This window comes from Macaca fascicularis, chromosome X, assembly GCF_037993035.2.
Source record: "Macaca fascicularis isolate 582-1 chromosome X, T2T-MFA8v1.1".
In the NCBI taxonomy this organism is placed as follows: domain Eukaryota; kingdom Metazoa; phylum Chordata; class Mammalia; order Primates; family Cercopithecidae; genus Macaca; species Macaca fascicularis.
In genome coordinates, this window is record NC_088395.1 from 158,250,685 (window position 1) to 158,273,653 (window position 22,969).

At 37.0% G+C, this 22,969-nt stretch overlaps 1 protein-coding gene across 4 annotated transcripts in view; it reads right to left on the reverse strand.

Moving 5' to 3' along the window:
• GABRA3 (gamma-aminobutyric acid type A receptor subunit alpha3) overlaps window positions 1-22,969 on the reverse strand; it is a 289,983-nt gene that overhangs the window by 10,876 nt on the left and 256,138 nt on the right. For 3 of the 4 annotated variants that reach the window (XM_045383325.3, XM_005594853.5, XM_005594854.5), the window contains 2 exons: window positions 17,150-17,302; window positions 8,877-9,088 (listed from right to left, as the gene is read on the reverse strand). In XM_045383325.3, the coding sequence (XP_045239260.1) occupies window positions 8,877-9,088; window positions 17,150-17,302 (365 nt within the window). Of the gene's footprint in view, window positions 1-8,876; window positions 9,089-15,374; window positions 15,524-17,149; window positions 17,303-22,969 lie in introns of those variants that run through there. The other variant, XM_074029263.1, reaches the window with a different exon arrangement.

Sequence of the window (22,969 nt, forward strand, 5' to 3'; positions counted from 1 at the left end):
GTTATTTCTATACTTTTATACAATATATTTATACTGCTACCAGTTTTGCTTACTACCAGTTGTCTTTTCATGATAAATAATGATTTATTTCACAAATGTAACCCTTCCTGAATCCTCTACTACAATTATAGCAAAATTTTTAGTTCTATCAATAACCAGTGGTGATAACATTATAAATGACTATATAAATCCCTCTAGTATCCATCTGCAAACTGGACTGGTTTCTTTGCAAATTTGCCTGCTGCGCAGTTGTCACTTTAGTACTTCACTTTTTATAATTTTTATTTCTATTCATTCATTTTTAATTGACAGATGAAATTGCATATATTTATCATGTACAAAATGATGTTTTGAAATATGTGTACGTTATGGAATGGCCATATTGAGCTAATTAACATATGCATTGCCTCACACAGTTATCATTTTCTGTGATTAGAACATTTAAAATCTACTCTTAGCAGTCTTCAAGAGTACAGAACATTGCTATTACCTACAGTCACCTTGTTGTACAACAGATCTCTTGAACTTATTCTTATCTAAGTAAAATTTTGTATTTTACTACAACAACTACCCTTGACTTCCAGTCCCCAGTAACCACCAAACCACCATTCTACCTTCTGCTTCTGTGAGTTCAACTTTTTTTCTTTTCTTTTCTTTTCTTTTTTTTTTTTTTTTTTTTTTTTTTTTTTTTGAGACGGAGTCTCGCTCTGTCGCTCAGGCTGGGATGGAGTGTGGTGGCAGATCTCAGCTTGCTGCAAGCTCCGCCTCCTGGGTTCACAACATTCTCCTGCCTCAGCTTCCCAAGTAGGTGGGACTACAGGAGACTGCCATCACATCTGTTCTAACAGGTTTTTGTTTGTTTGTTTGTTTGTTTGTTTTGTAGGGTCTTTAGGGTTTTTTATATATAAGATCAGACATCCATATGCAGGGACAATTTGACTTCTTCCTTTCCAATTTGGATACCTTTTATTTCTTTCTCTTGTTGAATTGCTCTGGATAGGTCTTCCAATACTGTGGTGAGAGTGGACATGCTTGTCTTGTTACTAACTTAGAGAAAAAGCTTTTAACTTTTTACCATTGAGTATAATGTTAGCTGTGGGTTTGTCATATATGGCCTTTATTGTGATGAGGTACATTTCTTGTATATCTAATTAGTTGACAGGTTTTTCTTTTATCATGAAAGAATGTTGAATTTTGTCATGCTTTTTCTGCATCTATTGAGATGACGAACTGGTTTTGGACTTCATTCTGTTAATGTGGTGTAGCATATTTATATATTTGCACATGTTATACTATGGGATAAATCCCACTTGGTCAAGGTGAATAATTTTTTTTAAGTGTACGATTTAACCCTTACAGCCATTACACACACACACACACACACACACACACACACACACACACACACATATACACACATATATTTATTTATTAAGAAGTTCTGGGGAATCATTCTTTTAATGTACTGTTAACTTTGGTTTGCTAGAATTTTGTTGAGGATGTTTACATCTATTTTGTTCATTGGGGATATTGACCTGTAATTTTCTTTTCTTGTAGTATATTTGCCTGTCTTTGGTATGAGGGTAATGCTGGCCATATAAAATGAGTTTGGAAGTATTCCCTTTTCATTTTTTTGGAAGGATTTGAGAATGATGGGTATTAGTTCTTCTTTAAGTGCTTGGTGGAATTCAGCAGTGAAGGCATCAGGTCCTGGGCTTTTCTTTGATGGGAGACTTTTTGTTACTGATTCAGCTCCTTACTAATTATTGGTCTGTTCAGATATTCCATTTCCTCATGATTCAGTCTTAGCAGGTGATGTATGTCTAGGAATTTATCTATTACTTCTAGATTATCAGTTTGTTGGCATATAATTGTTTATAGTAATCTGTTATGATCCTTTGTTTTTCTGTGATATCAGTTGTTAACATCTCCTCTTTCATTTTTTATTCTTTGTATTTGAGTCTTCTCTCTTTTTTCTTAGTCTAAAGGTTTGTCTATTTTGTTTATCTTTTGAAAAAAAACACGTCTTAGTTTTAATGATCTTTTCTATTGTTTTTTAAATTCCTGATTTCATGTATTTCTGCTCTGATCTTTATTCTTTGCTTCTTTCTAGTAACTTTGGGCTTAGTTCTTCTTTTTCTGGTTCCTCAAGGCATAAAGTTAGATTGCTTATTTGAGATCTTTATTCTTTTTTGATGTAGGTGTTTCTTGCTATAACCTTCCTTCTTCTTAGAACTGCTTTGGCTGCATCTCATAAGTTTTGGTACATTGTATGCCTACTTTTTTCTCAAGATACATTAAATTTCCCTTTTAATTTCTCCTTTGACTTATTGGTTGTTCAGGAGAATGTTGTTTAATTTCCATGTATTTGTGAATTATCCAAAATTATTCTCTTTATTGCTTTCTAGTTTCATACTATTGTGGTTGGGAAAGATACTTGATATAATTTTTCTTTTTAAATTTGGATGAACTTCCTGGTTTCATTCCTAGATCTCTTACTTTTCCTTTCACATTCTTTTTTTAATGCCCTACTTATAGATTGATTTCCTTTCATTTATTTTCCTACTTCTCTATTGAAATTTTTATTTTGGCAATTCTTTTTAATTTCAATACCTCTTCCTTATTCTCTAATTTCTTTTTGTATAGCATCCTGTTCTTATTTTATTAATATTATATATTTACAAATCTAAAGTAAAAGTTTTGTTTTTATTACATTCTCTTTAATTTCCTAAATTATGTCTGTCCCCTCCCTTCAAGGTGAGGTGTTCCTTTTTAGTTTGTTTGCCTGTTTGTTTTTGTTTTAATCTTTGCTATTCTCTTTCACATTGCAAACTTTTAATTGGTGATCCTTGATATCCCAGTATTATTTGGCAACAGAGAAGATGTCTGTTTGCTCATGTAGCTAACCCGAGCTTGTTGATTGGTGGGCTGTGATTTAGGATGATTAGGTAAAGTAGGTCATTTTGAGGCGGTACTTCAAAATGTTAGTATGCAAAAATTTTCCTCTGGGGATGCTCAGTTTCTTTAGAAGAGCAACCCTGCTGTTTTTTCCTGGAGAGTATACATCTGGCTAGAGACATTTCACATATTGAGCAGGCTCTGGAGTCTCAACTACTCTGTACACAGACTTTTGTTTTGTTCTCTATTGTATTTAGCGCTTCTTAACACTGAATTTCTCCAGGGTTATGTTTTACTGCAGTTTGATAAATCAGTTGTTACAACCTCCATCCATGTTCATTCTTCTATAGATGTGTTAATATCTCTTGTCTGACTGACATCCCTTGTCCTGCTCACCTTGTGGTTTTATACCTGTTTTATTCCATTTTAGCGGAATCTTCAAAGGAAGCAGTGATAAAAACATGTGGTTGATCATCAAAAATCCACAGTTCATCTATTTTCTAGAGTGCGGTTACAGGGTAGTGAGTTATCTTCATTAGAAAATGAGGTTTTATTTCCATATCTTCTTTTTTTCCTTTATAATGTTTCCTCTCACATTTTATATAATGCCTGATCATAATACAGATTACAAATAAATTTTAAAATCAGTTATATTATTTTAAAACTGTTTTATGCTCACCCATTCTAGCTTTAGGAAGCAAAAAGGTTTAATATGCCTCTCTAATGGAAGAAAAAAGAAAATTAGTTATTATTAAATTCTAATATTTTCACTTCCAATGCACCTCAAGTTTTTTTCTGTTGATCTCACTATTAGTTGCTCCACATTGTAGCAGTGCAGACAAAGCATAGCACCTGTACATTAGAGATCCATTTTTGTGCATTCCATACTTTTTTTCAATTCTCATAATATGCTTCTTGAGATAACTTAAAGGGACTGACCATAGAGAGAGACTAAAGAGGAAGACAGATCACTATCTTTGCAAAATAGTTTTATAATATTCTTTTTGTTCTCTCTATTTAAAGTTTTAGCACTTTTTAAATGGAGAAATGGTCATCATTTCTGATGTCTAGCTCTAGAGTTTCTAACAATCTATTTGAGTCCTCTCTCTGTCTTCAAACCACTTCCACTCCTCTTGCTGGCCATAAAAAAAAATATGTCTCATTTTTTATAAAACATCATGGAAGCCTTGCAGGTATCTGAAAATAGCAATAATCATCCCCCTGAGGCATTTGTCCCTCCTCTAGTGTAGTAACCAAACTGGAACAGTGTACTCTAATTATGGGCCCAACAGCACAAAATAAAAAGGGCTTATCCCCTCACTAGTTCTAGGTGATTCTTAACTCAGACCCAAATCAAATTGAGCTTTTCAAGAGTTGTACCACAAAGTAGGTGTACATTAGTTTGCATTTTCTTCATATCCTAGCATTTTATTTTCAATGTTTAATTGTTAAGCTTTTTAATCCCATATCTATTTTTGTACCTATGTGTAAGAATTTATATTTGATTTAGCAAATGTTAATATTTTAATTTAAGCTTGTCCTTTCAAATTAGAAATCCTATTTGATTCCTAATTCAGAAAATACTCATTCCCCAACCAATATTCATTAATACCAGCTTATAAATTTGAGTCTTCTACCCTATATGTCTTCATCTGAGTCATTAATAACAACATTTGAAAAAGCAACAATATGGTGATTCCTCAAGGATCTAGAACTAGAAGTATCATATGACCCAGCCATCCCATTACTGGGTATATACCCAGAGGATTATAAATCATGCTGCTATAAAGACACACGCACACGTATGTTTATTGCGGCACTGTTCACAATAGCAAAGACTTGGAATCAACCCAAATGTCCATCAGTGACAGACTGGATTAAGAAAATGTGGCACATATACACCATGGAATACTATGCAGCCATAAAAAAGGATGAGTTTGTGTCCTTTGTAGGGACATGGATGCAGCTGGAAACCATCATTCTCAGCAAACTATCGCAAGAACAGAAAACCAAACACTGCATGTTCTCACTCATAGGTGGGAACTGAACAATGAGATCACTTGGACTCGGGAAGGGGAACATCACACACCGGGGCCTATCAGGGGGAGGGGAGAGGGGGGAGGGATTGCATTGGGAGTTATACCTGATGTAAATGACGAGTTGACTGGTGCTGATGAGTTGATGGGTGCAGCACACCAACATGGCACAAGTATACATATGTAACAAACCTGCATGTTATGCACATGTACCCTAGAACTTAAAGTATAATAATAATAATAATAAGATAAATCAAAAAAAAAAAAAAGAAAAAGAAAAAGCAGGGTCAAAGACAAAGTCCTGTAGCGTATCCGCAGGGACCTCCATTCAGTTTGGTGTCTGTCATTCCATCAGTTTATTTATTTGTTTATTTATTTATTTATTTATTTATAGACAGAGCCTCTCTCTGTTGCCCAGGCTGGAGTGCAGTGGCACAATCTCGACTTACTGCAACCTCCACCTCCCGGGTTCAAGTGATTCTCCTGTCTCAGCCTCCCCAGTAGTATGCCATCATGCCCAGCTATTTTTTGTACTTTTGTAGAGATGGGGTTCCACCATGTTGGCCAGGCTGGTCTTGAACTCCTGACCTCAAGTGATCTGCCTGCTTTGGCCTCCCAAAGTGTTGGGATTACAGGTGTGAGCCACTGCACCCAGCGCCATCAGTTAATTCTATTTGATTTGAATTGGTCAACCAACTACATCAGCCTAATTGTACTATTTTTTCACCTTCCTTCCTTCTTTCCTTCTTTCCTTCTTTCCTTTATCTGTCTCTCTCTCTCCTCTCTCTCTTCTTTTTTTAATTTGACATCGTCTCACTCTGTTGCCCAGGCTGGAGTGCAGTGGTGCAATTTTGGCTCACTGTAGTCCAAACTTCCCGAGCTCAGCTGATCCTCCCACCTCAGCCTCCTGACTAGTTGGGACTACAGACATGTGCACCCACGCCCAGATAATTATTAAATTTTTTTTGAGATGGTATTTTACCATGTTGCCCAGGCTGGTCTCAAATTCCTGAGCTAAAGCAATCTGCCACCACCACACCCAGCCTGCTTCCTTTTCTTCATGGAGGTATAATTTTTAAAAAGTTAGTCAAATGTTTTATTAAAATCTATGACATTTTCTGGTCCACTAGTCCAATAAACTGTTGATAAATGCCCATGAGGTTAGTTTGATATAATTTTTTATTAGTGAACTCAAGCTGTATATCACTGATTGTTGCTAACTGCTCCTAAAATATCTATCTGTTTAATAATATATTTTAGGGAACTTCCAGTTTAATATGTCAGAGTAAGGATATCTTTGTTCACTTTTCCTCTCTGGAACCAACCAAAAACAGTAAGATGAGAAATAAAAACCAAAGCTCTATCTTTGGTGAAACTTAATAGCTTTTATAACCTTAATCCCAAAAAGTAAGGGCTCCTAAGTGAAGTGAAAGTGAAAGTGAAGTGCAGTGAAAATCAGATCAGGGTGAAGATGACACTGAGGATACCTGCTGCTCCAGATTTCTGGTCAAGGATAGTGTCCCAAAAGTGTGTGGCATGACCTGACAAAGGAAAGAAACAATCCCTGTTTTGAAATAAAATCAGTTTTCAAGCTGGTAATGAGAACATCCCGGAACTCTGACTACCACTTAGTGGCAGAGGAGACAGAGACTGGAAGATTAAAGAATATAACACTATACACGCATACACGTGCACAAGCACATACACAAACACACACAGAGACATGCACACAGACACCTGTATCAACATAGAGGGATTTCCTGTGAACAAGGGAAAGTTCTTACTAGTCAGAAGTAGAATCACAACTCCAGGGAAGACTACTCATAAGAGATTATATAGACAACAAGTGATGCTCAAACTACTCTCTACTACTCATTCTCAGCTACTCATTACTATCCTGCCAACTCTCTCAGTTACTCCCCCAAATGATACTTCCATACATAACAAGGGTAGTAAAAAATTTCTCTAATGCAACTTCAAGTAATAATTGAAGACTAACTATCATGGTACTAATACAAACTTTGTTACAAAAGGAAGAAAATGACCAATTGAGTATTGTAATTAATGTCTTAACGGAGTCATCAGAGAAAGAATGTGACCCATGGATTGTACAACAGCTCAACTATTATTTAAGTATAAACACAATAGACATTGATTTTATACATTCAAAACAGAAGAAAATATGGTTCCCATGAGACCATCTTAAAGAAATGTATAGAAGTTAGCTAAATGATGAGATCATATGGACACATAGAGGGAAACAACACATACTGGGGCCTTTGGGAAAGTGGGGGGAAGAAGGAGGGAGAGGATCATTAAAAATAACTCATGAATACTAGGCCTAATATCTGTGTGATAAAATAATCTGTACAGCATACAGCCAACCCATATGATATAAGCTTACCTATATAACAAACCTGCACTTGTACCCCTGAACTTAAAAGTTAAAAAAAGGAATTGATGTAAATATACAATGAACAGAAATGATAGATACAAGGACGATTTTAAGAAAAGAACCCATTTAAATGTAGAACTATGACTGAACAATTATAAGATTTACAATAGCATGGAAGGATATAAGTGTTATAAAACGTAATAATGGAGCAATAGTAGTATAGCAAACAGAAGTAAGGAGATGACAGGAACTGGTAGAGAGAAGGAGAGGTAGGAGTAGGGGTGTACTGATTTCCTTATATTCATCGTGGGTGGGGGGCTAACAGACCCTGTTCCTAGCTGATAAACCAAGTTATAGAGGAATAAATATATTTTAAGGGTACAAAGGTAACAACTAGATTAAGTACAATAAAACCAACGAAAAAAATCCTATGGTAGATAGAGTAGATTAAGGAAGTAGAACTACACTTATTTCTTCATAATTTATAGCAAGGAGTTAATAAATTTTATCTAAATAAGTAAAAATTATTCAAAAATTTTGCCAACTCATCAATCTGTACTCTATGCAATACATATTTTCTCCCAATTTGAAAAATCATTACCATTTCTCTTCTCCATGATTATTTGAGGAGTACCAGGATGGTCCTGAGATCACATTTGCCAGCTCCTCTTAGCATATTTTGATAATCTTCACCTAGTTCTAGCGACCTGAACTTATTTAAAGCAGCCAGGGACAACAATCTTGATTTCACTGTGTTCACGTTTTATTCCTATCAATGTAGTTGGTTTAATGATTTTAATCTCTCTTCTTCATTCCCATCAATGCACCAATCCAGTCAACATTTATTCAGCTTTTACTGTGAGTCAGATGCTATGCAAGGATATTGGCTAGCTAGAAATAAGATGTAGACAAGCCCCTGCCCTCAAAATGTTCAAGTCTAGTGAGAGGAAGGCAAAAACTAATACAAATAAATTATTTTAATATCAGAATCACCCATGCCTCAAGAAAAGGTAAATCTGTGAATGATTCCAGAAAGGCTCTATGGAGAAAGTAACATTTCAGTTGAGTCTTAAAGAATGAGTAGGTCTTTAGCAGGCAGGGGAAAAAACAAACAGCATCTCAGGTACAGAATACAAAATAAGCAGACACAGAAGGAAAAATGATCATTTTGTTTTGACTATAATTTGAATATACTGGAAAGAGGGGCAGAGGTGGCCTTAGAGATTGTACTCTGGGTTGAAGATAGAGTCCAAGCCTTTGAGCGACTTTGTAAGTACCAATGGGTCCCCCTTGAATCTAGCAGCATCACATTTAGGTTTGATCCTTCACCACAAGACATCAATTCTCCATGATACCTGCCCTCTTTTCTTTGCCCTTAGACAACATGCCAGGTTGCCAAGAAGCACTCCAGTTGAGAATTGGATTGATGACCCCAGTGAATAGCACATAGCCCTGCCCAGTTCTTGCAGGCTATAGACTGCCCACTCCTGGTCCCAATACAGGTCTCTCAGGGGGTGCTTCTCAGTTCCTCTTTTGCTATATCTCACCTTCATCTCCAGGGCCTCTGGTACTTTCTTGCCTTCCCAAGCCCAACTCCGCTTGGTGAAATAGTTGACAGTGGCAAATTCAATCAGTGCAGAAAATACAAAGGCATAACAGACGGCTATGAACCAGTCCATGGCCGTCGCATATGCCACTTTAGGTAAGGAATTTCTGGCACTGATACTCAAGGTGGTCATGGTAAGCACGGTGGTGACACCTGAGGAGAGAAAAGATGAGAACCAGTTGCAACTGAAAGACTTTGAGAACTTATTTGATGAAATCACTGATTACCTATTTGAAAGAAGAAGCTTTACCCCACTCAAAATGGCCCTTTTAAAATAAAATTAAATTTAAAAAAACAAAAAAACAAAAAAACACCAGACTATCAAATCTGATGGGTCCACCTAGTAACCAGCCCATCCCACTTGGCAGAAGACTATATAGGCATCTGCAATGGATTACATTTAATTGTTGTCCTCTAGCTTCTGCTTAAATATTTCCATTGAAGAGCAGGTAGCCCATTTCATTGTAAGAGAGCATTTTAATTAGAGAAAAACTAGCTCACGAACTGAAATCTGGCTTCTTCTAGCTACTGGCCCACAGACCGATCTTGGAGTTTCTTCTGTGGCCATGCAAGGAAAAAAATCTGCTCCTTACTCTACAGAACCGGCCTTCAGAGACTTAAAAAGGGCTATGGTTCCTTGCGAAACTACTCATCTTCAGAATGAACATGGAGATTCATGTTCACCTCATGAACTCCTTTTCTTGTTTACTTCCTTTCTTATCCTGGCTTTTTTTTTTTTTCCTGAATAGCCTAGAACTGAGCCCAAGACTCAAGACATGGTCAGAATTCAGTAGGATGCTTACTTCCTTAATTTTGGACACTCTTCTGATAATGCAGCAAACTATTGTGGAAAGTGGTTCTGTAGCTGCATCACACCCTAGGTCCCTACTGGGCTTTGTGAACGATGAAAACTATTCTGAAATCTGTTTCTCGGGAGTTTTTGCCAAATCCAAGCTTGTCTTTAGATCAATTGATTCTTTTTTGGGGGGAGTGTTATTCTAAATTCAAGGCTAAATTTTATTTACGTTTAAATTATATTTTACGTTTTTTCTAATCTTTTCATATTTTAGTTATGCATGTGAATATATATATATATATATATAAAAAATTGTGATTAACAGTATAAGCTTTAGAGTCAGAATGAACTAGGCTGAAAACTGGGCAACCTCACTTACTAGTAATATGACCTTGAATAAGGTGTTTTACCCCAGACAGCCTCAGTTTATCATGTGTAAAAGGGGGGTGATAACACCAGATAATACAGAGATTTGTTGGGGATTGAAGATTTTATATATATATATATATATATATATATATATATATATATAGTCTATAGTATACCTGACAGAGAGTAATCATTCCATAAATAGTAGCTTCTGTAATTAACATGACTATTGTCTTTACTGTTGTTTGAACAATAGTGTTGTCATACTATATAATTAATTATAATAGTATAATTAGTGTTAACAACATTATCATAATAATTTTACAATTGCTAGCAATGTGTTCCTAGTCTCAATGAGTACTACATTAGAAGTTAGATGTTCTGAGTGCTCCCACTTACTTGCTTTGTATCTTAGGCAATTTCTTTATTCTCTCTGTGTCTCCATTTTGCTCATTTATGAATATTCCCTACTGTCTCTGTCCCCCAGGATTTTGATAAAGCAGTAGATGTACAAAGTCATTCAAACTTGAGGAAGGGGAAATGGTCAGAATGTCTTTCTGAGCATTGGCATGCTGAAGAGGATGCAGAAAGTGAGCCTCCTTAGCCTGGGTCAAGCGGGACATGGAATGAATTCCTAATGAGGCGAAAGAGGCTATATGCGAAATCAAGCAGAGAAGGCACTGTGTCCGTTAACTTTACCCAGAGGGTCAACCATGTGTGCTGAAGCCTCTGGGGCTTCCTTTTCTATCTTGGTCTGCTGTAGTAGCTTACTTATATATTTGCTATATAAATGAAAATCCAGACTGCAAAAGACTCTACAATTTCAACAGAAATACCCTAAAGGAGTACCTTTGCACCAACTAGGTGGGGAGTAATCAAGGGTGATTAGTCAAAACACATTTTAGGCCATGTAAGGAATCTGCCACATAGCTAATACTTATTAACAAACTCTGAATCTGTAACCTGGTAGTCTCTGAGAATGGATCCAGGCCTTGAAAACCTTCATATCATATCAAGCAAGGAGTTACTTAATGGGAGAAACAAGCTACTTCATTAATGGTTATTAGCAAATGCAGTTGTCCACTCTGACACATTCATAGCAGTGTGCTGCTAGTGCTTAGATGGAGAGAACTGTATTGCAACATAAGTGTTTCTGTGCCATATCTCAGTAGAGATTTCTAGAGTTCTAGTCTCTAGGGCTTAATTAAAACCGTCAACTTTTTGAAAGCTCTTAGCTAGTCAGAGCTGGTAGGGCCCTCAATCAAGCCTTTGGTACACTTCATGGATGGACGAAGAGATTCTTGGCATTTTAAAAGATATTCAGCCTGTCACCAGTGCTTCTCTTTCAAGACTAGAAAAATATTTCTGAAAAGGCTCAGGTAGAACTGACTGTCCTCCCTCGTCTCCTTTGAGCACTTCTAGTGCACTTACGTGATGACATGTATCTCTTATACCAAACCACATCTGTGATGAGTGGAAAGGACTTTAATTCTCAGGCACAGCCAAGTAGCCCACTATACCATATTTGTTCCCATCAGAGTTAATAACGTACTTTTCTTGCAGTAATTATTAAATATATTATTATTATGATGAATGTAGCTCTTATTGTCTTCTTTTCTCCAACATTGCTAACTGTCTGTTTTGTGCCTTATACAGAGTTAGGTCCTAAGGATAAAAAATTTAGGTATTTCAGACTACAGCATTCAAAATGAGTACCCATTCTCCCCATAGGAAATAATCAGAATTAATCACATTTCATATATCTGTTTACCTCAGACACCACCACAAGGGCAAGGATATTTGTTAATTCACTTTCAGTCAGGCTTAATTCTGTTTTACAAAGTCCTATCTGACCCTACCACCCATACCCTTATGAACCTTTTATCACAAACTCTTCTTACTGCCTAACTCTGCCACTCTATGACTTAGTGAGTCCACCTATTTTCTCAACCTCTTCTCTGAATGCATAAACCCCTTTTGGCCTTAACTGAAACCTGACTCTCCTCTTGAATACACTGTTTTGGTTCTCAAAATGTGGTTGATAATTCAGAATCAAGAGCTCAAGAGGTACAATCCATATTTTCTTTGATGTCTAGCACTTCTTAGACCATTACCAGATCACAGTGTTGTTGTAACCTGTGCTCCTTTGAGACATCTACCATCTGGTGATACCCCTTTCTGCCCTTTCTCATAAGTATCATCTATAGAATACTCCCATCTCCCCAAAGATTCCTTTGTGCCCATACCATCCTCTCCTTGGTGTTAGGTAACCACTGATGTGCTTTCATTTTCTATGGATTAGATTTTTCTCTTAGAGTTTCGTATAAATATTTTACGGTATGTACTCAATTGTGTCTGGCTTCCTCCACTCAGCATATTTTTAGGTTTATTCATGTTGTTGCATCTATCTGTGGGTTGTTCCTGTTAATTTCACAGCAGCATTCCATTGTATTGATATTACCTAATTTTTTTTTAATTATACTTTAAGTTCTAGGGTACATGTGCATAACGTGCAGGTTTGTTACATATGTATACTTGTGCCATGTTGGTGTGCTGCACCCATCAACTCGTCATTTATATCAGGTATAACTCCCAATGCAATCTACCTAATTTGTTTATTCATTCACCCAGTAATGGATATCTGAATTGTTTCCAGTATTTAACTATTGTGAATAAAGATACTGGGATGATTTACATATAAGTGTGTGTGAGTATATGCTTTCATTTCTCTTGGTCATACCTAAAGAATGGAATTACAGGATTATATAGTAAGCATATGTTTAACTTTATATGGCATTGCCAAACTGTTTTCTAAAGTAATTTTACCATTTAACTTTCCCAGCAGATGTATGAGAGTTTCAGTCAGCATGCATCCTTGACTTAAAAAATAAAATAAAATAACTTTAGGCCGGGCATGGTGGCTCCTGCCTGGAATCCCAGCCCTTTGGGAGGCTGAGGCGGGTGGATCACAAGGTCAGGAGTTTGAGACCAGCCTGGCCAACATGGTGAAAACCCCTCTCAACTAAAAATACAAAAATTAACCAGGCATGGTGGCGCATGCCTGTAGTCCCAGCTACTCGGGAGGCTGATGCAGGAGAATTGCTTGAATCCAGGAGGTGGAGGTTGCAGTGAGCTGAGATGGAACCACTGCACTCTAGCCTGGGTAACAGGGCAAGACTCGCCTCAAAAAATAAAATAAAATAAATAACGTTAATTGATACTTTAACACTTTTCTCTGATAGTGAAAGTCCTTGGAACATTTTATCTCCATATATCCCCATCTCAACAGATATATATTACATTATGTTCCAGTATTTTATTCTAAATGTATTGTTTGACGAATAAGCCACTGTTACCATTTCATACAGTCAGTGCTTATTTTAGCCATTCTAGTATTTAAAGTGATGTCACCATGAGGTTTTCGTTTACATTTCCCTAATTCAAAAAAAAAAAATGATGTTAAGGATCCTTTTACATGATTATGGGCATTTGTATATATTCTTCGGTGAAGTATCTGTTCACATCTTTTGCCCATTTTAAAAATTGGATTCTTTGACCTTTTATTATTGAATTTTAGGAGCTTTTTATATTTTCAGAATATATAAATATTTCAAAATATATGTTTTAGGTCTGCACAGATACAGTGTGCTTTATCTCAGGCTATAGCTTGCCATTTCATTATCTTAATGTTATCCTTTGATGAGAAGAAATTTTTAATTTTGATTAAGTCCAATTTATTAGTTCTTTTCCTTATTGTTATTATGTTTTTGTGAACTAAGGAATTTCTGTCTACCAAAGGGTACACAGATATTGCCTTATATTTTCTTCTAAGTGAATCATATTTTTAACTTTTATATTTAAATCCATGATCAATCTCAAATTAATTCTCGGCAGTGCCATCTTTATCATAAATCAAGTTTCCATATATATGGCTGTATTTTAGGCTTTCTTATTTTCTTTAAAAATCTTTTGAGACAGGGTCTCACTCTGTCAGCCAGGCTGGAGTGCAGTGGCATGATCGTGGCTCATGGCAGCCTCAACCTCCCAGGCCCAAGCAATCCTCTCACCTTAGCCTCCCAAGTAGCTGGGACCACAGGGATGTGCCACCACATCTGGCTAATTAAAAAGAAAGAATTTAAGATGAGGTCTCCCTATGTTGCCCAGGCTGGTCTTGAACTCCTGGGCTCAAGCAGTACTCCCACTTCAGCCTCTCAAAGTGCTGGGATTACAGGCATGAGCTGCCACTCCCAGTCTCTCTACTTCGTTCTTTTTTAGAAGGATATATTGGCTATTCTTGCTTTTTTTCTTACATAAAAAATTCTGCAATCACTTTTTACATTAACATTTTAACTTGCAGGTTCTCACATCAATGCAATTAATGTAAATATAAATTCTAAATTAACGTGAGGCCAAGTTTGAATTAGCAAATGAATTATCAAGGAATCTCATATTTCACACAAAGCCCAGGCCAAAAGAAACATGCTTCTTTATTGTCTCTCTGCACTGGTAAGTGTATTTTTCTAGTACTCTCTTGCATTGCAAGCATAACTCTTCAATGATATTGAATTTATGGGAAGTGTCCTTGTATTAATTTCCTTTGGTTTATGTAACAAATTATCACAAATTTAGTTGCTTAAAACAACTAAATGTCTTCTTACAATTCTTGATGCTAGAAGTCTGAAATTAGTTTCACTGGTCCAGTGTCAAGGTGTTAGCAGGGTTGCACTCCCTCTGGAGGCTCTAAAGGAATAATCTATTATCTTTTTCAGCTTCTACAGCTATATGACAGATTCCTTCACTCATGATCCCCTTCCTCTTTCTTCAAATCCAACAGCAGAGCATGTTCAAATCTTTCCTCCTTCTGTCATCACACTGCTTTCTCCTCCACAGTCAAATCTCCCTCTACCTGATTCTTGTAAGGATATTGTGATTGCATTTAGGCCCCATTCCAGATAATTCAGAATAATCTCTCCATCTCAAGATCTTTTATTTAATCACAACCACAAATTTATTTTTGCTGTATAGATCACACTCCCAAGTTCCAGGAACTAGAATATGGGTATCTTCGGGGACCATTATTCCGCCTACCACAATCTTAGTTGTAAATGTCTTTCTTATATAAATTTAAAAGTCAAACTCTTGTTTACCAAGACCAGGAGTCCATCTGCTTATCTTCCTGCCATAATAGTACCAGTTCATGTGATTAACACTCCATTTTCAGTTTCTTCTTTCATTTGGGCCCCTGTGTATTTCCTTTAATTTCTTTTAAGCTCACGTCAAGACATTAGCTTAAAAGAATGGTTTCGGCTGGGTGCTGTGGCTCACACCTGTAATCCCAGCGCTTTGGGAGGTTGAGGCGGGCAGATCATCTGAAGTCAGGAGTTGGAGATCAGCCTGGCCAACATGTTGAAACCCTGTCTCTACTAAAAATACAAAAAAAAAAAAAAAAAAAAAAAAATTAGCCAGGCGTGGTGGTGGGTGCCTGTAATCCCAGCTACTCAGGAAGTTGAGGCAGGAGAATTGCTTGAACCTGAGAGGTGGGGGTTGCAGTGAGCCAAGAATGCTCTATTGCACTCCAGCCTAGGCGACAAGAGTGAAACTCTGTCTGAAAAAAAAAAAAAGAAAGAAGGAAGGAAAAGAAGGAAGGAAGGAAGGAAGGAAGGAAGGAAGGAAGGAAGGAAGGAAGGAAGGAAGGAAGGAAGGGAGGGAGGGAGGGAGGGAGGGAGGGAGGGAGGGAGGGAGGGAGGGAGGGAGGGAGGGAAAAAAAGAAAGAAGGAAAGAAAGAAAGAAAAAGAAAGAAAGAAAGAAAGAAAGAAAGAAAGAAAGAAAGAAAGAAAGAAAGAAAGAAAAAGAAAGAAAGGAAAGAAAGAAAGAAAATTTAAAAAGAATGGTTTCTATGTTTTATCTAGCTTTTCTAGGATTTTATAAAGGAAGCTTTTTCAGGGTATCTCGTTTGTTATATTTCCCAAAGTGAGCATATTTAACCCACTCTCATACAGCTTTTGCTCCCTCCACTTCACTAGAACTGTTCTTTCCAAGATCACTAACAGCCAAGTATATCACAATACCCAACGGACAGTTTCTGTCTGCATCTCATGTAAACTCAGTACAATTCAACCCACATGAGTATTCTCTGCTTCTTGAAATACTTTCCTCACTTGACTTCCATAATATCACATCCTTTTGATTATTCTTTCTTTTTCCTACTTTACGGGTCACTCTTTCTCTTTCTCCACTAATATCTCCTACAATACCTGACCTACAATGCTGCTTCTTCCAAAATATAATTTACTTTTTATTTCACTACCCAGTAAAACTTCAGGATAGTGGCAGAAACACCTTCTGTGTGGATACCAAGTACACTCAAGTATATGCTTCAAAGGTACCATTGCCATGGAGGCAGTTTAGTAGCTGAAAAAATTAAAATATTTATCTCCAACAGTGGGAAAAATAGGCAAAAAATGTTTTATATGTTTTAAGTCTGTGAGGAAAAAGTGCTAATGATATGCAAATGTCTTCCTAGACATCAGTATACTCATGATGAAGAAAATGCCTTTGATTGCAGGTACTATTAAGAAATCATTTAAACTTTGTGTGGCTTTTACACAATATCAGATAATTCATACTTTCAAAAAGGCTAGAGAAGAAGCCACAAAGTCAAACACTCATACAAAAAAAAGCGGATCTTAACAAAGTCCCCAATCCAATACTCTGTTCAGACAGTTTGGTTTCTAACCCTTTGACTTCTCCACTCTGTGCACTAAATTCCTCTCTTTTTCACTAAAGGATAATTCCCTCTCCAGCTTTTGGGGCAAGCAGGACTGAAATGGGAAGCATTTCAGTATCTTACTGGTCCAACAGTCTTTTTATTCTAACTTCCTCTTTAAGAATTCTGTCGTCTAAAACCCCATGGTCTGATGATTCATTTACTCCTGCTAGGCACAGGCATTTCTCCCATTCTCTCCAGGAATCATTCTTCCACCTTTCTCACCTCCACTGTGACTCTGCATGGTAAGACTTTCCCTTACGCTCCATAAATTATCACTCACCAAAGACTGTACGGGCAGGAACAGACTCTCTGTTGAGCCAGAACGACACTTGTGACAGAATGACAGTCATGATACATGGCAAGTAGGTCTGGATCACAAAGTAGCCAATTTTTCGCTTGAGATGGAAGTGGGTTGTCATGACGACATATTCTCCTAGACAGAGAGTAAAATTAGGCAGTATGTAGCTACATAAACATTGTTAAATCAAGTTGGGCCCCAATTCAATCCACAAAACTCCTTAATCTTATATTCAAGACAGGGTATTCCAGCACCTCCCAAGTTCATATAACCAAAGCCCTTTAACAATCACAAAACAGTGTGTTTTTTTGTGTGTGTGTGAAAAAAACAATGCCATCAGCGTACCAATACAGCTTGCTCAGAACAATTTTGACACAATTCATTCAAGTAAATTAATGTTCTCATTTAAATAATAATAAAATAAAAATCCCTTCTACAGCACTTTCTATGTGATAGGCACTCATTTAGCACTTTAACATTATAAAATATTTAATCTTCACAAGAACTCTATGAGGTAGGTACTATTGTTATCCTCATTTTATAACTCAAGAAACTGAGGCAAGGAGAGATGGAGCAACTTGCATAAGGTTACACAGCTGGTAAGTAGTAAAGCCCAAAGTCAAGCCCAGGTAGGTTGTCCACAGTTCATGCTTTTTAACCATTATGCTCTGCTGTTCTAATGTACCTACTTGGTTAGACCCAAAAGTTCACATAGCAGAATGTGAACTGACCTACATTATCCCACTCCTAAAATAAGAGTGAGTGCTTACTGCATTTTTACTGTGTGCCAAAATATTTTTCTGAGTGTTTGTGGAGTGTTAACTTTATATCCTCCTAACAGCTCTGTGAGATAGGCACTAATAATTACCCCATGTTGTTAAATGCATTAGTCAATCCTCCCTCTTACTGGATTTTTCAGCAGCACTTTATGCAGTTGATCCTTCATCCCTCTTGTAATCACTCTCTTCACAGAACCTCTAGGCCATGATGCTTTTCTGGTTTCTCTCCTACTTCACAGACCATTCCTCCAAAGTCTCCTTTGCTGTTCCTTTTAATTTCTAAACACTGGAGGATGTCAAAGCTCTGTACTTGTACTTCTTTTTTCTGTCTCACTCAGACACTGGCCATTCTCATCCAGCCTATGTCTTTAATACCTTAAACGCTAATAATTCCCCAATGTATATATTCTACCTGGGCTTCCTACTTGTTATGGGTTGAATTGTGTCCCTCAAAAATATATACTGAAGCATTAGCCCCTGTTACCTCAGACTGTGGCCTTGTTTGGAAATAGTGTTATTGCAGATGTAGTTAGTTAAGATGAGGTCATGCAGCACTGGAGTAGGGTGGGCCCCTCATCCAACACGACTAGTGTCCTTAGAAGAGAGCACCATGTGAAAACACAGACACACAGTGAGAAGGATATGTAAAAAACAGGCAGAAATCCGGGAGCGGTGGCTCACATCTGTAATCCCAGCACTTTGGGAGGCCGAGGTGGGCGGATTATGAGGTCAGGAGATCGAGACCATCCTGGCTAACATGGTGAAACACCGTCTCTATGAAAAATACAAAAAATTAGCCAGGTGTGGTGGCGGGTGCCTGTAGTCCCAGCTACTTGGGAGGCTGAGTCAGGAGAATGGTGTGAACCCAGGAGGCTGAGCTTGCAGTAAGCTGAGATCGGGCCACTGCACACCAGCCTGGGCAACAGAGCCAGACTCTGTCTCAAAAAAAAAAAAAAAAAAAAAAAAAAAGGCAGAGATTGGAGTGGTGCAGCTGCAAGCCAAGGAATGCCAGAGATTACAGCCACCACCAGAAACTAAGGAGAGGCAAGGGACAGATTTTCCCCCTCAGAATCTCTAGAAAGAACTAACTTTCCTGATGCTTTGATTTGAGACTTCTAGCCTTAAGAACTGTGAGACACATTTCTGGTAAGTTGCACAGTTTGTGGTACTTTATTATAGGAGCCTTAAGATTCTCTACTCAACTCTAAGATTTATATATTAGACATCACTACTTGGGGATCTAATAGGCATCCTGACTTAACATGAAAATCAAGATTTTGGTTTTCACTCTCCCCATCCTCCACACCAATTCAAAATGGCTCCCCCAAGAGACTTTCCACTGACTTCTCAACCCCACCGTGTTCTGTTGCTCTATCTTGCTCACTCTCCCTCCCTCCTTTCTCTCTCACACATTTACACACACACACACACACACATAACACACACAAAAAATCAATCAATCAGCCAACTATTCCGGTTCTTTCTCCAAAATATTTCCATAATTTGACCACTTCTCACCACCTCTACTGCTACCACCCTGGTCTAAGCCACCATCATGTCTCACCTAGAGTACTGTAATAGCTTTCTAACTGGTCTCCTTGCTCTGTCCTTGACACTTCTTCAATACATTCATAGTATACCTGCCAGAAATTATCTTATTAAAACGTAAGTCAGATCTTGTCTGTCTTCTGTTCAAGACTATCCAATGGTTTACCATCTCTCAAAGAGTAAAAGCTAGATTCTCCAAAATAGTCCTCAAAGACCCTTGCAATATGCCTGCTCTAATAGCACTCTTATCAGAGCTTCTTATTTTTCACCTCTCTTCCTTCACCCACATTTGGTTTTAGCAGGATTCCCGAAAGAAGCAATTTCCCACTTTTCTACTCTACCCACTCCCTTGTACCTAAACCTAGGAAGCACCACCCAGTCATCCAAGGCTCAATATACAACCCATATTGAATATGTATTCACATCTTAGCTTGTTTATGTGAACACAAAAAATACAAGTAGGCTTATTTTAAGTTTAGCAAATGAAAAATTACAACTTTGGGGTTTCCATCTCTTTTCTTTCTCTCTGCTTCTTTTTTCAATTCTTTTCTTTCTTTGTTTTATCTTCTGTCTGTGTCCATCTCTACTTCTTTCTGTCCTTTCCCTTTCCTTCACTCTCTCCCCGCTGAGAAGGCACTGGGGATTTGTTTTTCATGAGAGTTGGACTTTGATTAGCTTAGGCAATTCTCTCTCTTTTCCATCTTAGTCTCACATTTCCAAACCCTACTTATTAATCCTATCTCTGATCATGTGAAATATTTAATATATAAAAGATGTAATAAATATTCATAAATTAATTACATTCTGTGGATCTAAAAGATAAAGCAAATGGACTTTTCAAAAGATTATAAAATTAACCACTTGTTTTGAATAACTGACTCAAAACAGTTGAACACATTGATTTTCCTCAATCCTCTCCTTTTCTATATTTATTTCTTTCTCATTATGTCTTGTTGTCTGTCTTCTGAAGAGGTGAAAGGAATTCTCTTTAGTAAGAACTGACACCTTTTACTAGGTTGCAAAGATTTCCCTTGTTTCTGTCCTTGTATTGCAGACTATCTGGGTCCAGTGTGAAATCGTCAAAGGGACAATGGAAAGACACCTTTATATATTAACAAGTATTCACAACTTAGATCATTTCTATGCGTGGAACTTACAAGTGGACTTTTAGAAAGCTTAGCAAATTAATTTATTATGTCAATTAACTTAATCAGTTTTCTTAAACACAACTCTGATATTTTCCATCTCTATACATCTTCTTCCCTGCCAAAGAGAGAACTGAAATTTTAATCAAACTGGAAGATTTCACAATTTCCTCCATCCCACCTCCACCCTTGTGACCCAGCATATTAAGCTCATTATATACCATCTGTGTTGTGTATGTTGTATATGAAATATTCAAAGGTACAATATAAAACATACAATGCATATGTATTCACAAATTAGTTATTATCTATGTATCAGAAATGCCGCACAGTTTAGCTAAATAATGCTTTACGTAACTGACTATATTTTCCTGAAGTGGGTTTGTTAGATTCGCTCCCTCCTTTCCCCTATTGCTGTGTCTCTCTGTCTTTCTTATTATGAGGGATGACCCTTTAAGTGATTTGGGAGATTTTTCTCCTGCCTTTGCACTTCAGTCTATTAAATTCCATCTGTGTTAAATGTGAAATATTTCATAATAGAACATAAAACACATTTACAACATAGCTAGTTTCTAAGGTTTTGAAACACACAAGAGGAATTTTTAGCTTGGCAAATTAACTCATCATAAAAAAGTAAGTGGATATATTTTCTTAAATCTATCTTAGGTATTTTTCCCGCTCTCTCTCTCTATTCCTTGTTCTTTATCTTGCCTCCTGTTTTCTTTTTATTTCCATCTCTCTGATTTTTCTTTATGTCCTGTTTTATGCATTATCTTTACTTACCTATGCTACACATCTAAAGAAATAATATATACAATGCCAATAATAATAAAAATGTCATTCTAACAAATGATCAAATTTCTAGGAAAGATGGATATATAAGGATCACACATCCAAACTATCATTTTAGAAAATTAATGTAATAATTCGCCAAATTAGGGAAAATAGGGGATGGTGTCAACAACTAGCCACAGACTTTGAGGAATTTCATTCATTTATTTAATACATGTTTGAATCTGGAGCAAAGAGCAGACAGCCTCTGCTTGAAGCTAGTTCATAGTGAGGACTGACAGCATTTGGAGAGAAAGCCAGCCATACCAATCAGAACATCCATGGATTGTGGGTCTGACCTTTCTCTGGCCTAGATTTCCATTCATATGCTAGACCCTACATGGAAGAGTGTATGCAGAATTTAGAAAGGAATGCCCATAATTTATGGTCACAATAAAAACAATACATATATATGTGAGGTAATAATATTTATATGGTTCCTAAATCAATAGGTATAAAAGTATGTGCAGCAAAATGTCTCCCTCCCAAATCTGCCCCCAAATTACCCATTTCACATCTCCTTCTTTTAGGTAACTATGATTAACAGCCTCTTGTGTATCTTCCTAGAAAGAGTATGGTGTGTGTGTGTGTGTGTGTGTGTGTGTGTATACAGTTTGAAAACATTTATCTACAATAATTAAAATAATGTAATACATATAAAAATAGACAGAGAGACAACAATGAAAGAGAATAATAAATATAGACACAGATTTATGCATTTGTATGTGTATGTATGTGCACACATATGAATTTAGTATATGATAAAAGCAGCATCTCATTTCACTGAGGAAACACTGGATTATTCATTCATGGATACTGGTACATTTGGTTACCTCACAGTGCAAACCAAAAATAAAACTCCAGATTATATTCGAGATGTAAATTTTAAAAATGGAAATAATTTTAAAAATAACATTTTTAGTTCCTAAAAAATGTAGGTAAAAAGTTGGAAAGATGTCCAATTCATATAGCAGACTGAGCAGCAACATTTACCTCCTCTTTCTCTTAAGACTTCATCAAGTGCCAGTGAAAACAGTAAAATAGAATAAACCCATAAGGAAGAAAACAACAGTAAAGAATGAATTAAAGAGCTCAAGAGAATTTTGGAATTCAGAAAGTGCTAATGGTGAAAGCAGGCCTCAGTGTAGATGAGAAGCTGCAGAGGGAGCTCAGTTTACAAGGGAGGTCCCTGCTGGCACCGCCCAGAGAGGACACAGACCTGGAGGCTGCAGGGACAAAGGGAGAGGGTCTCAAGAATGGGAATGGAAAATAGGGACATTTCCTGCAGATCTGAACTTGGAAAAGTTACAAGCCCTACTTCCATAGGCACAATGGCTGTATCAATATGTTTACTCTCCCAGTCGAAAGAAAGATAACCTGAGTGCCTTTTTCTAAAATACTCTGAAGCGTCTTTCTACAGAAAACTAGGGAAATTTAAGTGGGTGGTAGGCCCTTAAAGAAGAAATGCAATCCTAACAAAAGACAGTATTTACACAGTC